Raw genomic sequence first — 17,012 nt, 5'->3', positions numbered from 1 at the left:
TTATGCAAGATTACAAATAGTAACAAGATATCAACAAAATAAGAGCCATCCTTTATTCATATCTTCTGACACTTTTACGTTTGCCAACAGCATTTGACTTGACTTGCACATACCGAGGAAATAGAAGATTATCTCCTCTTCCTTCCTGTTTGCGTGGAATACGGACAGGATGTTCTCAACAACAACAACAACAAGTCTGAAATCTCCAAATTGATACTTGAATATTAATGCGCAAACCTTAAGTATACTCCTGAAAGAAGTATTTTGCTGTTAGTTTCAATATATATAAAACAGATGAATCCCTCTTTAAACATCACAAACCTTGGTACTGATGCACGTGATGCACAAGTATACCAGAAACCCTTGAGGCACCTAATCATCATCATGCTCTTTCAAACTCCTTTGATGTCCTTCGTTGTGCCTACTCTCTGTTTATGTGACAGACACTGGGTGATAATCATCATTGAGTAACAGACTCAAATTTGTTTCTGCTTTGAGGGAAATACATTTGTCATTGCGAATTTGAGAAAGTAAATAAGAAAATGTTCGCAATAGCTGACTTTTGTAACTGTTGAATTATTCAGCATGCACTGAATCAATACTACCAAAAGTAATGACTGAGATCCCCCCTGGCTCAAACGATCAGCAGAGAAGATGAATAGATGCAAGGACTACTTCCAGGGAGGGAAAGAGGATGGAAAATGCAGATCCGGTATATAGAGATAAAATAGCTGCCAAGTCTCTGGAGAGGGAGAAAGTCGGACCAGAGAGAAAGGGAATCTATCAGAGAGGCAGGGGAAAGAAAGGGAGGAGAACGAGAGCAAATGATTGTGAACAATAGTGATTACGGAACATAGTAAATTATGCAGATCTGTGGACAAGAGAAATACATTTGTCGTCTCTCATCCAGTGTTCAGTTGGAGTCATTTGAAGGTAAGTTTGATTTATAATTCATAACCATTTCTTGGTGATTTACCTCATAGATAACACACTTATATTATATTCTTCTCAGGTGCAAATTACTCTCAAGGACGGTGAATGTTTAGGAAATCCAGGATTTCTCCCTGATTTAAAGTTAATCCACTTTTACTGTGAGTAAGTGGGATTCAGACATCCGTATTTACATATTTGAGAGATGGGTAATGCATAAAGGGCACTACCCCATTGTCCTGTGATTTCCTTCATTATAGCTTGGATGTTAAGACATGTTTTGTCTTGTTTAAATAGCACAGTAAAAGAAGAATAACAAAATATTCTGTCTTTATGTTAAAGAAAAGATACAATATCCATTTGAATAATATCATGTTCAACACGACAGCTTTGTTTTGTTATACCCCAATACCAGAAATAACAGAAAGGAATGCAAGAACCTTTGAAGGTCTGTAAACTTAATAGATGATGTGGAGGTTTATGTAAACAGCAGATTACGGATTCTGTTCGCTGTGCTGTGTTTGCGAAAGATAGAAGAAAAAAAGATACGTTGTAGCTACAGCTTTGACTTTCTTCTTGTTTTTTCTTTCATTTTTGCTGTGCCTCTGTGAAAAGGCTAAGTCTGGAGAGTGAGAATCAATTAACCGGTTACAAATATCAAGCTTAGTGTCTGATGCCTGATGTATCGGGATGAAAATCGCTAATGCACATTGGAACATTCTGCAGGTTAAAGTTTAATGAGATCAAAATGATGGCTAAACAAAAACAAGACTTTTCAACAAGGATTGCAGTTTAAAATAATCCACGCCTCTAGTTTCTCTTTAGGTTTGATTTAAAGCTTTGTAATTGGTGACTAGCTCTAATAATGTGGGTGTGATTCTGTGTTATTGTGTAGCATATTCCACATTTGAAACCCAAACCCTCTATTTCCAGCCTAGGCAATCTGATGCAATCTGATGACATTATGACAGTTCAGCCGAAATTAAATGAAAACTGGGAATAATGAGTTAAGGAACCAACTAAGCAACTGGCTGTGGAAGAGTGGCAAAGATAACAATTAGCCAGGTAGGATTATAGCAGGTGAGCAATTTGAGCAGTGGAAACAAATGTGTTAAACTTTTTGTGAAACAGCATACAGATGAGAAATTAAACTACACACATAAAATCAGCAGAAATAACATAAGTTCCCTATATTTCCACACCATAAATGACAGGAAAGATTAGTAAATGTTGATCATTCTCTCCTCAGGGCAATTGGCATAGTTTGTTCTGTATTTGAGGCCTATGTCGTGTGTCTCGTTACAAATCTGTCCACCGTCTGTGACTGTCAACAGTTATGAAGAAATAATCACCCTGCACAATTCTAAAAATATCCTACAAATATGACACATTGCCATAAATCCCTTATATTGATGGGGTTTTTTCTGTATCTTCCATGTTATGGTTTGAATTTGTTAGAATTTGTGAGAATCCATCAATGTATAAGCAAACACTTCAATCTGCATGTGCTTGCACAGAAAAAAAGTTCAGGCTGTGTTTCATCCATTCCTCTTTATTATTTCCTTTGCAGTAGCTTCTCTTCTTATTATGGTCTAAATCTTTAGTGTCACTGGCAGACCACATTTATTTGAGTAGCTCAGAGAAGCATGTAGCATTCACTCGTACACAACTTTGCATTTAAGACCTCTCTTGTCTATGAATAACTCGAGACACATTTTAAAAGCAGAAAAGATTATATAAAAACCTTGCCTGAAACTATCACTCACTGCCTTTGTTTGAATTATTGGAAGCATTTATACTTTGCCTGCAATTTTTCCATAGGTAACACTGAAGATGAGAACAGCGTCTATGACTACATTTTCTACCTCTACGCCATCCATCCTTCTGCAGAACCTGAAGATGAACTCCTCTGAGCAGCCGGGTCCCTGGCTGAACAGCAGCACCTTGCCACCTATGAAATCGTCAAGTTTGGGGGTGTCCTGCTTCACTATGACATTTGGCGCCATCTCCAACCTCACAGCTCTGGGCATCCTGGCTAAGTCCCGTGTCCGATTCCGCCGCCCATCCAAATCCCCATTTCTGCTTCTTACAGTAGCTTTGCTTCTGGCTGATCTTGCAGGTCATGTTATCCCGGGCGCATTTGCTTTGTATCTGCACACGGATCAGATGAATCAAATGAAGGCCGTGAAGCCCACCAAAGTATTCTGCCAGATATTTGGGGCCAGCATGGTCTTTTTTGGCTTATGCCCTTTACTGTTGGGTTTTGCCATGGCAGTAGAGCGCTGTGTGGCCATCACCCGGCCCTTTTTCCACGCTGCTATGGTCACATTGGGTCATGTGTGGCGAGTTGTGTTATTGCTGTCCTCTCTTGCATTTGTGCTGGCAGTTCTACCTTTATTTGAGGTGGGCACCTACACTACCCAGTTTCCTGGTACATGGTGTTTCTTACCTATCCATGGTCCAAAGTCTACAGCCGACACCAATTTGGCTCTGGCCTTCTCATGTTTGGGTCTTACCGCGCTTACTTTTTCCCTACTCTGCAATATCCTGAGTGGTCTGACATTGCTGCAAGCCAGGAATAAGTCCCACAATGTAAATACAAAATCAGCAGCTCGCTGTACTCGTCGTGCATCATCCACATCTTCCACCTTTTCTCGTTCGTTGAATGTGGAGATGATGGTGCAACTGGCAGTAATCACTGTGGTTTCCTGTGTATGTTGGAGCCCCTTTCTTGTAAGTAGTACTCATTTAGATTGTATCATTTGTTTCCAGAACCATTACACATTGGTCCGGTGTTTTTAAGAATATTGTTAATGATAATGTAATAGTATGACTGATTCTGTGTCTCTTTCCAAATAGATCCATATTCTTGTGATGCAATTCAAACAAAGAACCTCAACCCAAGAGAAAGATGGTTTCATTCTTCTGGGCTTACGTATGGCATCCTGGAATCAAATCTTGGACCCTTGGGTTTACATCTTACTGAGGAAAGCAGTGCTTATTAGAGTTTGCTGTGCCACAGTGACAGAAAATAGGTCCTTTGCAGACTCACACAGGCAAGCCTTCATGCTGCAATGACCATTTTGCTCTAACAAAAATAAATTATCTTTTCTTGTGTGTGGTGAAAAATATACAACTTGCTGTGTTTTTTCTTTCTAAAAGGCTTTGTGAGGTCAATATTCAGCAAGCCAGGCTTACAATGCAGCAGTGTGAATAAGGGATGCGAACAGACTTCCCCAACATTTCCCAACATTTAGTTAGTAGTCTGTGCTTGTGCTACTATCAACAGCAGCCACCTGCAAAACTGGTGGTTGGGAAATTGGGCGGGGGTTAGTATTGCCCAATCAAAATTGAGATAGCCTTGACAAGCGCCGAGTTTAGCAAATGGCTGAGCTGCTGGAGAATGCTCACACCCGGGATGGGCGGTGCTTCTTTGGCAATGACTGTTCAATATGGAGTACAGAAACTAGCCTGATTCGCTCTGCATTTCACTGCTCTCATCCAGTTTCGGGTCACTTTAGCAATTCGGGCTCAAATTATGAACTTTCCCCCGTAGATATCAGCCTACTGGACGCTGTCACGTACGTTTGACAACAAATGTCGTTGGAATGTAAGTTGTTTACTAGCTTAGTTACCGATAACAAAAACCGCGCTGACGTAAACTGATCTGAAACTGTGGTAAAACACTTGGAAACTATTGATTGTTAGGCAAAATTGTATATTATCTCGACGTTTTCGACATCCGGAGGAAGATTTCTGGTACTCAATTATTACCAAGTTGTGCACAGCGACTAGGTTATCGGGTGAAAGGTGACATCGCTTCAGTCTATTGACTCGTAGGTAAGTTATGTGCGATGCATGGATGAAGATATTGTTGACGATGATATATTATGTGACCTTGAGAGATATCAGTTTAAATACGAGTTGTGTGGCAACTTTATCCCTGCTCAAAGCTTTTATATTATTGTTTAAACCCTTCCTAACAACAAAGTTGTGTGTACCAGTTTGCACTAGCCTACATTAATCCAACCTCCTGAGTGTAGGCTTCAGTTTATGCCCATTATATCCTCAAAGCCCATCTTTTCCCCCTTCCTCCATGACAAGAATGCACAATGCGGCGAGTGTCTCAGCCTCTCTGGGGTCCATGGGACTGCTGCGCCTCTTTGGGGTCTCCTGGCCCTGGAGTCTGGCAGCAGGCCTCGGAGTTTATCTGGGCACAAGAAGCTGGAAATACTTCTACATCGCAGCACGCACCGCCAAGAGAGACCTCAAGTAAGTTAAACATGTACAAATATAGTTATGGTCATGCGTTTGGGTTTATATCCTAATTTATATCAAATGTTCCCCCTCCCCAGTGGCCTGTATGTGCTGATGAGAGTGAAGGTGGCTCTATGGCGCTACATGCGTAATGGAAGTAACATTCCTTCCATATTCGCTCAGACAGTGAAACGGCACCCAAATAAACCAGCACTGATCTATGAGGCCACAGGGGAAATATGGACCTTCACTCAGCTGGACGAGATGTCTAATGCCGTGGCCCACTGGGCCAGAGGTCAGGGGTGGGTCTCGGGTGATGTGGTGGCCCTCTTCATGGAAAGCAGACCGTTGCAGGTGGCTCTTTGGCTGGGCTTGGCCAAGGTTGGGGTGGAAGCTGCACTCATCAACTTCAACCTGCGGAATGATTCCCTCGTGCACTGTGTTGAGGTGTCGGGGTCCCGGGCCATTGTGTTTGGAACTGAGCTTGCTGATGGTAAGAATGCATCAACAAGGTAGAAAAAGCTGATCCAGGAATTAGGTTTTTAATCCTGTATCGTTGGAAAGGTACATTGTAAAATGCTGTTCTGCAGGATAACATCTTATTTAGGGCAGAACAAGTCAGATGATTACTGGAATGAGTAATGTTTAATTCAATGTTCTTGTGTAACATCAAGGGAGGTGGTGTTGTCACCCTTTTATTTTTATTTTGTGTGTGTAACATTATAACTGTGTCTCCTGAGTATCATGTGGTCAGGACATGCTGTTGCTGATCACATTGCAAGTAAAAACTCCCTTTAGTCCATCCCTTTTTGAAGTTAGTCAAAATTCTATTGTGTTGGCTTTCTGTTGCAACATAAACACACCACTGATGTTTGTGTGTGTGTGACTACTTTATTTACTGTAAATACTTTTTTCATCATAGATATCAGTTTACTCTTCTTTAGTCTGTAGGCATCATGGCTTCAGAAAGGAAATTCTTAGATAGTTTGACTTAATAATTTCATATATACATTTCTACAAAATTGTATTTAATTGTCAGAAATATTTAGATTATGTTTTTATTTTAACTAGCGTGCCTGAACTTGATGTCTTCTCTTCTCTCCTTTTCCTCTTACTGAATGGCAGCCATGTCAGAGGTCAGTTCCTCCATGAACCAGGCCATGGTACGGTTCAGTACAGGGGACCTCGGTGCAGAACATCTGGCCCTTCTGGGTGCTCAACCTCTGGACCCAATCTTAGCCTTGTCACCTAAACATCACCCCACACCTTGTGTTCCCCCCAAAGGCATGAATGGTGAGTACAGTCACTGAAATCAAGTGTACCTCTGTCTAAGACTTCATATGTATCTTAATGAGAAGTTCCTTTTTAAATACCCTATTCAAACTATGTCAAATATTCGGCTGGTAAACTGGGGTTGTCACTAAATACTTTTTTGAATAATATGTTGGTTCTTCTTTGGATTAATCAATTTGATGTTTGGTCTATAAAATGTCAGAAAATAGTGAAAAATGTTGTGCTTACCAAAGCCCTATTTGTTATTCTAAAAAAAAATCTGAAAATATTCACATTTAACAAGCTAGAAAAATGTAAAAAGGTTACTTTTGATATACAAACCGATTAATTATCAAATTATTTGGCAAATGTTTGAATAGGTATAGACTAAAAGATTAATCTTTGCAGCTTACTGTTAACTTTAGCGCTATACTAAATTCCCAAAGTTTGTGTCCTACATAAATTTATTTTTCTCACTCTGCTGTCTAGCTTCTGAAGTAAAATTGCTTCCCAGTCATTATGTGACTCAGGTGGGATGAGGGGAATGCATGGCTGTGAAAAACCTTAAAAGTTATGAGTCATTTTGAATTCAAGACAGATATTGACAGTTTTCTCTGGGCAGCAGTCAGTAGTTGGTATGAATGACTCACTAAGATACTGTCTGAATAACAATTCATATCCCTGAATAATGGTACATCTGTCTCAGATGAATATTATATAAAAGTCATCATTACAGGTCCAAGCCCTAGATATACCCTTTCCAAACAAACTAGAGGTCTATGATGCCCAGGAAAAGCAAAGCCGCATTGAAAATTGTATTTCATGTCCCATCATTCTTTAGGTTTATTGATGGCATTTCCAACAGTAACTGAAATGCTGTGAACCTATATGTTTCTTTATTAATGCTCTATTGTATTTTTCTTCTGCAGACCGTCTATTTTACATTTACACCTCCGGCACCACAGGAATGCCAAAGGCTGCCATTGTTGTACACAGTCGGTACGTTGCTCTCAATAAAAGCACCACTCTCCAGAATTGTTACAGTTGCTGCGCAGTTAATGATAGATGTCTGAGAATCTCTCCTGTGTTCCCACTGCAGTTACTACAGAATTGCTGCTTTTGGATATTTCGCCTTTCGCATGAGCCCAGTTGACATCATCTATGACTGCCTGCCTCTCTATCACTCAGCAGGTATTTGATGGCAGGCTCCAGCTCTTGAACAATAGACTTCACCTGTTTTAGGTGTGCATAACCAAAGTGTCAGCTCTTTCTTTTTCCAAGGTAATATCATGGGTGTCGGTCAATGTCTGATCCATGGCCTCACTGTGGTAGTGAAGAAGAAATTCTCTGCCAGCCGCTTCTGGGAAGATTGCATTAAGTACAACTGCACTGTAAGAGGTTTTCTCGGAAAATATCCAGAATTTTACTTAATCAATAAAACATTAATACTGAACAAGCCACAATAACAACTATGTTATCCCGTTGTAGGTGGTGCAGTATATTGGGGAGATCTGCCGCTACCTCCTGTCTCAGCCAGTACGGCCGTCAGAAAAAGGACACAAAGTTCGGCTGGCGGTGGGAAACGGGCTGCGCCCCAGTGTGTGGGAGGCCTTCACAGAGCGTTTTGGGGTGGCACAGATTGGCGAGTTCTATGGAGCAACAGAGTGCAACTGCAGCATCGCCAACATGGATGGCAAGGTCAGCAAACACTGCTTTTTTTTTTACTTGTGTGACTTCCATGATAAAATGGGACTCGGATGAGAATTGAGTTTATTCTGTGATGCCAGGTGGGAGCCTGCGGATTCAACAGTCGCATTCTCCCCAATATTTACCCAATCCGTCTGGTGAGGGTGGACGAAGACAGCATGGAGCTGGTTCGAGACAGCCGGGGGCTCTGTGTGACATGCCGCCCTGGTAAATAATATGAATACTACCATAATGATTTTTTTTCTAGATTTGGGACATGTTTTCAAATGTTTTAGTCTTCTGAAATCACGCCATTAAACGCCTTCATGTCTTGCAGGGGAGCCAGGGCTTCTGGTGGGTCGTATCAACCAGCAGGATCCATTACGGCGTTTTGATGGCTACGCTAACCAGGACGCTACTAAAAAGAAGATAGCTCACAATGTCTTCAAGAAAAATGATTCTGCATATTTATCAGGTTACCAATCTTTTTTATATTTTTGTAAATCTGCAAAAAGTCTTGTTATTCTTCAAGATAAAGAAACACTAACAAATAATGTCAATGTTGTATTGCCAGGCTTCCTTTGTCTGTGCTGAGTAGGGGTAATTTGTATTTGACCAGACATGGAATCTTTTTCAAATTCAAATGTTCTACCCATATGTCTTCTCCAGGTGACGTGCTGGTGATGGATGAATTTGGCTACATGTACTTCCGTGACCGTGGTGGTGACACGTTCCGCTGGCGAGGAGAAAATGTCTCCACCACAGAGGTAGAGGGCGTCCTCAGCAGTCTTCTGTGTCAGACTGATGTGGCAGTGTATGGAGTGACAGTGCCAGGTAATGGTTAACTCTGCATGCTTAACAATTTCCTTCGGGATAAATAAAGTCTTATCTTAATGCTTTCAGCCTTACGTTGCAACCATAACTGTTATTTGTATTTGATGCATATAGCTTGTAACTGTGCTCACTACTTGACGAGCATGTATCTCCATGTGTCTTGCCAGGTGTGGAAGGTAAGGCCGGCATGGCTGCCATTGCAGACACAACAGGAACTTTTGACTGCAACAGCTTCCTGCAGAAAGTCCAGCATGCTCTTCCTTCGTATGCTCGCCCCGTGTTCCTGCGAATTTCACCACAGGTGGACACCACAGGTACAGTGTCCTGATATCCATTCTGAATGAAAGAAATATCAACCTCACTTTAGATTTGTATATCAACAAATCATAATCTATTTAATGTATCAACAGGTACATTCAAGATCCAGAAAACCAGGCTGCAGAGGGAGGGATACGACCCGCGTCGCAACACTGACCAGATCTACTTTTTAAACACTAGAGCCTCGTGTTACGAGGCTGTAGATGAGGAGCTATACAATGCTATAGCCGAGGGAAGAATGTCTCTATGACATGGAGGCCGTTGCAGGGCAGTTGTGTTGCCTCAGAAAATAGATGCTGTAGAGAGAACATATGCATACGCTGGTGTAGGGATCAGTCAGTTTGGGTGCACCACTGACTGGATTATAACCTTTCAGGAAACAAATGAGAAGACTACTTACATAGGCAGAGTATTGTAACAGATGAAGTTCAAACCTTGTATGATTAACACTCCAGGCAATAATGTAAGGGCATTTATTTCCTTTAATAATTTGTTGTGTAATAATTATACATGAACACCTCAAAAAGCCTTTAAGCATCACCGCACAGAGTGGGTATAGCTCACAACCGATTTGAAGTAGGATACATGCGGTAGCATCAAGTCAAACTGTTACAGGGTATATTCCCATATATGAAGAAGGCGTAAAGAACAATTATGTGTAGGTTTAAGCAATACTTGAGTGTAGAGCTATGGAGTTACTGATGTGTGTTTGGATGAAGCTGAAGGCCAGACTTCCACATGCAGCTACTAGATAAAGCACTAACCGTAGTCTCTTTTTAAAGGAAAACTAATCTCACTTATGTCATATTTAAACCTCTGAACAAAACTGGCACTTGTTTGCAGATACACGAAGGTTGTGACAGTATGTGCCTTATGTGAAATATCAGATCTGTGTTTCAAATGTTTGTTTGTTTTTTTTAAATTAGCTTTTCTTAGAAAGGAGCTCAACAGGTTGTGGTAATCACGAGTGATTTATTGCCATGCAAAGCTAAGCCACAAGTGTCATTTTATAAAACAAATCTTATGAGTGTAATATATGGGTGTTTTAAAGCTATTTACAATTTCACATCTCCAAGACTACATATTTTGTTGTAACTCAAATTAAATATTTTAAAACAAGTTTGTTTCATGTCATTTATCTAAAAGAACGATAGAGCTGAATTTTTATGTTTGCTCTCTTGGAAATGTAGTGCTGTAATTTTCCACAATCGTCTCTTTTTAAAATAGAAAAAGATATATTTCAGATGCCTAAGCAGCCATTCTGTTTTGTTTTTTTATAACTTTATTAAAACCTTTGGCAATATGTCACCAAAATAAATGATTAATCCATTGACAATAATATTCTTGTGGGCAGGATTTTCAGCGGATGCTCTTTGCAGGCAGAGCAGAAGTAGGGAAAGGCTCTGGGTGATATGATCCCAGTGAAGGTGTAGAGCGGTGTTCTCTCTCGAGGGTCATAGAAGGTTACCTTGCCCCTGTCCATATCTAAAACTACTCTTATCACTTCTGGCGCCTTAGTCATGTTCAGCGGCTCCCACGGTGCTGTGCAGGCCTTGTGCTCACTGTTGCGAAACCTTATAGTCCAGAATCCCTCTGCTGGTGTCAACACGTGCTTGCCCTTCCTGTTGATGGAGTCGCTGGCTACTCCCACCACCCAGTAGGTGTTGTTCTTCACCTCCACATCCCAGCTGTGGCGTCCAGAGGTATACCCCTCAGCAGCCAGCATCTCAGCACTGATGTCGAAGCGTTCTGGGTTGTCAGGCAGCTTGAAAATCTGGGTAGAGTTCTGCACAACTGTGAGATCCTCTGAGAGGATGAAGCAGCTGGCCGCTGTGTTTGGATCCAGAATCACAGGATCTAGAGAGAGAAGGAAGAAAAAAAAAGCAGAAGTTATGTTAAATAGTCTGGGAGAAGAGACATTCAATAAAACATGGCTATTTATTTTTGGAAAAACTCACTATATTTAACTATATTCTTCATCTTCTCCCACACTCTAAACTTCAAAGAGCCCAAGTGCTTGGCCACATCAATTAGAGCACCAGGTACATTTTGGGGTTCAAGGGGAGTTCGCCAGGTTCTGCAAAGATACTTCAGCAGTTAGTTGTTGAGAATTGTGTCTGTAGGGCTATATTATCATAAATATATTAGCTTAGCAGGATCCTTGTGGCATTAAAACTTACCTCCTTATTGTTTCCTTGTAATTCTGAAAAGAAAAAAGAAGAAAACTGCTTAGGACCAATTGAGTTTAAGTTTGTCATTCAAATTGTCTGAAGAAACAGTCAAATCTACCTTAAGAAATGGGACATCTTTAGAGTTCATCTCCTTTTCCACTAATCTGATGGCGTTTGAGAGAGATGCAATTTCATGATTCATATCCTCAAACCTCTGGTTAACCTCCAGGTTCTTCAGTTCCTTCTCAGCTTTTAACGCAGAAAGTCTGGCAGCCTCCTGCTCCTTCAGGAAAATGTGCAGGGCTTCAAATTCATCCTTGATCTGTGTTTCGGTATGTTCAGCCTGGCTCTGGAAAGATACATGATTAATGGGGGATCATTGCCTCCTCACCTTGGCTCTCTAGTCAACCAAAAAGTAGCATTTTGTACTTTTACCTTGATATGTTCTGCCATATCCTCACAAGCCGTTTTTGCTTTCCTATACACCTGCAACTTCTCTTTCAAAGGCAGCAGTGCACTCTTCAGTTCCTCCTACAAAGACAGTGACATCAAATCAAATCAAATCAAAGTTTATTTATAAAGCACATTTAAAAGCGATTTTTGGTCGGGCCAAAGTGCTGTACATGTAATAAATACTACAATCATAAAAACACATTACTACAATCACAATAAAAGACAATAAATTACAGCAGATATATAAATAAAACATTTTTTTTTTTAAAAACACAGGGAAAAGTCAGGAAGTCGTGCTCCGCTCTGACTAAAAGGCCAGGGAGAAGAAGTGTGTTTTAAGAGTAGATTTAAAGACCCCTAGGGTCTGGGCCGACCTCACATGGAGGAGCAGAGTGTTCCAGAGCCTAGGGCCAGCTGCTGCGAAGGCTCGGTGCCCTCGGGTTTTAAGCCTGGTCTTGGGCACTACCAGCAGCAGCTGGTCAGCAGACCTTAAAGCTCTGGCTGGGGTGTAGCGCTGGAGGAGTTCAGCTATATAGGCCGGAGCCAGCCCATTTAGTGCTTTAAAAACAAATAAAAGGAGTTTAAAATCAATTCGGAACCGAACTGGAAGCCAGTGCAGTGAGGCCAGAATTGGGGTGATGTGGTCACGCTTTTTGTGGCCAGTCAGAAGACGTGCAGCTGCGTTCTGCACTAGCTGCAGGCGTTTAATTGACGCCTGGTCCATACCCACGTACAGAGCGTTGCAGTAGTCCAACCTCATGGTAACAAAGGCATTAATAACCCTTTCCAGGTCTTTAAAAGATAAAAACGACTTGGTCTTGGCCAATAGTCGTATTTAAAAAAAGCAGGTTTTGACTACGCTGCTGACCTGCTTATCGAATTTAAAAGCGCTATTGAAGGTCACTCCAAGGTTCGTGACAGAGGGGAGGATATTATTTTTGAGCGATCCCAGAATATCAACCTGGGAGGCTAGAGGTTGGGGTCCAAAAAAGATAACCTCAGTCTTGCTCTCATTGAGGTTGAGGAAATGTTGGCTCAGCCAGGATTTGATCTCTGCTAAGCAGTCCATCAATAGCTGTAATGAGTTTACATTTGAATTGAGTGGCAGATAGATCTGTACATCGTCGGCGTCATGTACACATAAAAACAAGGTCATTGTGGCAAGTAGCCCAGCTGTCAGCACAATGTCAGGCTTTCAGCTGCCACATACTCTTCCATTGCTAGATTCCCTGTTCACAAAAAGCTGCACAATACAGGTGCATAGATGAAAGGGGAAGAATGATCTTATGCCCTGTTGATATGTCACAATTGAGCCCATGCACCTCAGAGTTAAGGCAAGGACACAAAACGGTACCCAAGAAGTTTATTTAACATTTTGTACCCAAGGTGTCCCTTTCTCGAGAGAAGGCATAGGAGGGTGGGAGTAGAACAGTGTCACAGAAACCTGGTGGGATCAAGTTTCAATCCTCTCGGGACCCCAATGGCAATGGCAAACCAAAAATATAATCTATTATTAGAATGTGAATGAACTAACACCTATATCAGCTTATCAGGCTTAGAGAGGCACAAACACACTTTTTTAGAAATTGTGAAAAATCAATGTTGACTAGCTATAAATTAAAACAATGTCCAGGTACAAAGAACCACTTGTTGTATTTTTTTGAACTATTGATCTGAGATTTTAATTAGTACATTTGCAAATAACCAGTCAATCTGAAATGGTGTTACCCCTGTGAAATACTGGGGTGACCAACCCTGTAACTAACTTACCTTACAGTCATGAGCACCTTCACCAATGGGATAGAGCCTGTGCCCGGTGTGTGCGGCTCCTTTCCCACATAAACCACAGATTGGCTCCAAGTCCTCCAAACAGAACAATGTGAGCTTTTCTCCATGCTCCTCACAAGCCTCTGGGTCATTCTTGCTCTTGTCCACCTTGAAGGATTCACAGGTCTTCTCCAGCGCAGAGCTAACCACGATTTGATCCATGGAGGAACGGCGCCAGCAAAGAGGACAGTAATGTGAATCCCCGCTGCCCTGAGTCTCCCAGCTGTCTTTCAAACAGGCTTTGCAGAATCTGTGCCTGCAAGTGAGCACCACTGGCTGACTGAGAATATGACCACAAACTGGACAGGAAAGGTCATCCTCAAGATGAGCATGTCTCGCAGCCATTTTTCTAAACAGGGCTTTGATGAGAAGGCAGGATTAGAGGCCCCTCCCAGGTCTATGGAAGGCTGCCTCATCTTGACCTCAGAAATAAGTGTTGATACCTCAGCTCCCAAAGGCATATCCCGTGTTATCCTCCTGTGCTTTGTGGAGCATGCACATTGCGCGTTCTCAAATAAACACCACACCCCAAAAAGATGAATTGGCTTAACATTTAAGAGGCTGTATCTATGTAGATCAGAGTGATGAGTACCCTGACTAACACCACGATGACAAAAGACAGTATGGTGTGCTATAGTCACCACTAAGTTATGTGAGAGGCCTGTTGAAACATCCTGTCACTGTGTAATGAAAGAGTTTACATAGACAGATGTCCAAAAAAAGACTCTGGGGGAGGGTATAAATAGAGAGAATTAACTGATTTGGATGTGGGTAAAGATATGTCCTCCGGCTGACCAGTGGAATATTTCCACTCTGAAGTTAGGCTTTGGCCTACACATTTAAAAAATTTACCCATGGTTATTTTTTTATAACACCACATTTAAAACCTACTTGTGGTATAAAACACAAATGTGTTTTGGGGCAAATTGAGGGTATTTCAAAACAAGATGTGCACACAGTAGTGAAGGTTAATTTTAATAATTTTAAAATGTATGAAATACTGAATTACAGTTCAACCGAGGTCTTGCTAAAAGCAAGACCTCGGTTGAACTGTAATTCAGTATTTTGTTGTGAGTATTAGTTAACATAAATGAGTGCTGTGCCAAAAATAGTTCAAGAGTTTGTAGAGAGAGATGGAAAGGGAATACAGTCCTTCCATTAGGAAACACTGTGTTGCTTTAACTCTTGAGGTTTAACACACTGTATGGTAGACCATACACTTCCCACACAAGGCTTATTAACAGGCAGCTTTAAATCATAGTAAGGACTGTTATTAGAGTGCACATTGTATCTGTAGCAAGCCGACATTACAGGCTTTATCATATGTATTGACATTTTAGAATAATAAAGTCAGATATAATTACATTTTGATGTATACAATCCCCTAAAGGCCTTCTAACATACAGGCAAAACTGTTCTCATTACAAAAATTACAGGTTAGGAGTTTAATAAGAGTTATTTGGTTTGGATTGCGTTCTGTGTAGGACATTGACCCTGACCAATCTGACCAAATAAGTGAAATTCGAGATGCCAAATGGAAAATATTATTTGTTCAGCAGTTCAGTCACTGATAGTGTAACAGTGACCCGCCAAAAGAGTCAACAACAACCCCAACACGCTACAGCCTGCCAGATTACTGGGGGCTCTGCATGCGGTTACTGGACAGGTAACAGATGTTTATTTTATTATGGATTTCTTTTTGTCAGTTGTAATGTTTTGGATATATAATAACTTTTATAAGATAGGCTTATCTAAAGTTGTGGCTAAGAAACAGTTATAGTGTTATTAGTTTGATTAATAGTATTAATTTAGCAAAAGTTTCTGCTCTTTTAATCTTCAAATGAGTCAATTGAATGAACAAAATGTCTGATTAGTAAACATTAAAATAGGTGGGGAAAGCGCATTGGATAACCATGATGTGCACATGTTTACACACAGAAGTTTGTGGGTGTGTGTTTGGGTGTTAGTGTATTTGTGTGCAGACATATGAGGACATTACTACAGTGCACACTCTACTGAGCACATTGGGAGTAGCAGGAAGGCCATAGTTGTGAAACTTTGACAGTTTTCCACACACATTTTCACATTACAAGTCTGTTCAAGATGTACAGATGTCCAGCATTTAGTATCTTGATCATGGTTGTGAATATTCATATTCATTCTTTATGTTGAATTAACCCAGAATGTACACAGAAATCCACTAGGAACAAGGACAACACAGCTGGACAGACATAAGGTATAGGCATGATTTGTGTACAGAAGCATTTTATAAAATAGATGTTTCTATTAATATAATCTAAATGCATATCTAAAAAGCACCAATAAACAACAATAAAATAAAAATGGTGTTCTTACAATTGCAGTATTTCTGTAAGTTGTGTAACAACATAATAAATAATGAATGGATGTATACCTGATCAGGATGGTTATGTACAATATGTACATGTTAAGGTTTACTGTATATTCAGTGTGCAGGGTTTGTATTTACTGAGACAGAGGTTTTGTTTGAAATCTCTGCCTTTATATCTGTAAAGTTATAATCTATAATAGGAGAAGTGGACTTAATGGCGTTACAGGGTTCAGGGTATGGGTAGGAATGATTTAACTGACGTCCTGTAGAGATCTAGATATAAAACATTATTCCCAAAACTATTAATTCATCTTACCTTATGATTAAGGAAGGCTTCCTTTATGGAATACACTATATGATTCATGTGCCGGCCTGATCCGTGGCATGTTGAACAGACAGGTTCCAGATCAGCTACACAGATGAGAACAAGTCGCCTTCCATGTACTTCACATGATCTAAATGGAAGTCCAGGGTTCGCTTTGAAGCAGAGAGGACACACCTTAATACCATGTTGTATCCAGAATCGCTCCAAACAACAATTACAAAAACTATGATCGCATTCAATGCAGCAGAGGACCATGGAAGACAGGAATATTTCCCCACACACGGCGCAGGAGGAATCGTCCAAAACCTCAACCTCCATCTGTGAATCTCAAGGCTACACTGGTGGGTCTCTACCAGGGCGTAGAAACTATATTCCCTCTGAAAGTACAGTATGTACCATGAGTGTTCAAGTGTACATCAAGTCATGCAGCAGGAGAGAGAGGAGAGTCTCTAGAGAATCCGGCATCTCTAGTTTCACCAAGTTTAGTTTCACCACATTCATAACCACTTTCAAACCATGCTATGCTACTAAAAAACTGAATCGATGCATGGGAGTTCAGTTAAAATGTTCACATTGACAACAGAGTACT

The 17,012-nt window shown here is 40.8% G+C and overlaps 3 protein-coding genes across 6 annotated transcripts; 2 read left to right on the top strand and 1 right to left on the bottom strand.

The window, feature by feature from the left end:
- The first annotated feature begins 750 nt into the window (after positions 1–750).
- On the top strand, positions 751–4,206 carry ptger1c (prostaglandin E receptor 1c (subtype EP1)). 2 transcript variants are annotated; one of them, XM_034143964.1, is made up of 3 exons: positions 751–933; positions 2,821–3,663; positions 3,790–4,206. In XM_034143964.1, the coding sequence occupies exons 2-3, from the start codon at positions 2,830–2,832 to the stop codon at positions 4,006–4,008; spliced, it is 1,053 nt and encodes a 350-aa protein (XP_033999855.1). In that variant the 5' UTR covers positions 751–933; positions 2,821–2,829; the 3' UTR covers positions 4,009–4,206. The 2 variants fall into 2 exon arrangements, with proteins under 2 accessions (XP_033999855.1, XP_033999854.1); XM_034143963.1 differs by having other exon boundaries at positions 2,752–3,663.
- A 150-nt stretch (positions 4,207–4,356) lies between these two features.
- Positions 4,357–10,416, top strand: slc27a1a (solute carrier family 27 member 1a). Of its 2 annotated transcripts, XM_034143936.1 has the most exons (13): positions 4,357–4,770; positions 5,035–5,202; positions 5,286–5,680; positions 6,313–6,480; positions 7,389–7,458; positions 7,559–7,650; positions 7,741–7,850; positions 7,948–8,157; positions 8,247–8,373; positions 8,483–8,620; positions 8,815–8,979; positions 9,147–9,293; positions 9,390–10,416. In XM_034143936.1, exons 2-13 carry the CDS (start codon positions 5,036–5,038, stop codon positions 9,545–9,547), a joined length of 1,947 nt encoding a protein of 648 aa, XP_033999827.1. In that variant the 5' UTR covers positions 4,357–4,770; position 5,035; the 3' UTR covers positions 9,548–10,416. The 2 variants fall into 2 exon arrangements, with proteins under 2 accessions (XP_033999827.1, XP_033999826.1); XM_034143935.1 differs by lacking the exon at positions 4,357–4,770 and having other exon boundaries at positions 4,926–5,202.
- On the bottom strand, positions 10,218–16,741 carry trim35-13 (tripartite motif containing 35-13). 2 transcript variants are annotated; one of them, XM_034143944.1, is made up of 6 exons: positions 16,415–16,741; positions 11,904–11,999; positions 11,587–11,817; positions 11,478–11,500; positions 11,256–11,374; positions 10,218–11,154 (listed from the first exon to the last, which is right to left on the bottom strand). In XM_034143944.1, exons 1-6 carry the CDS (start codon positions 16,739–16,741, stop codon positions 10,619–10,621), a joined length of 1,332 nt encoding a protein of 443 aa, XP_033999835.1. In that variant the 3' UTR covers positions 10,218–10,618. The 2 variants fall into 2 exon arrangements, with proteins under 2 accessions (XP_033999835.1, XP_033999834.1); XM_034143943.1 differs by lacking the exon at positions 16,415–16,741 and adding an exon at positions 13,692–14,126.
- Positions 16,742–17,012: the final 271 nt, after the last annotated feature.

Source organism: Trematomus bernacchii, unplaced genomic scaffold (assembly GCF_902827165.1).
Source record: "Trematomus bernacchii unplaced genomic scaffold, fTreBer1.1, whole genome shotgun sequence".
Taxonomy (NCBI): domain Eukaryota; kingdom Metazoa; phylum Chordata; class Actinopteri; order Perciformes; family Nototheniidae; genus Trematomus; species Trematomus bernacchii.
The sequence above is the reverse complement of the archived record's forward strand: the minus strand, read 5'-3'. Positions and strand labels throughout refer to the sequence as shown.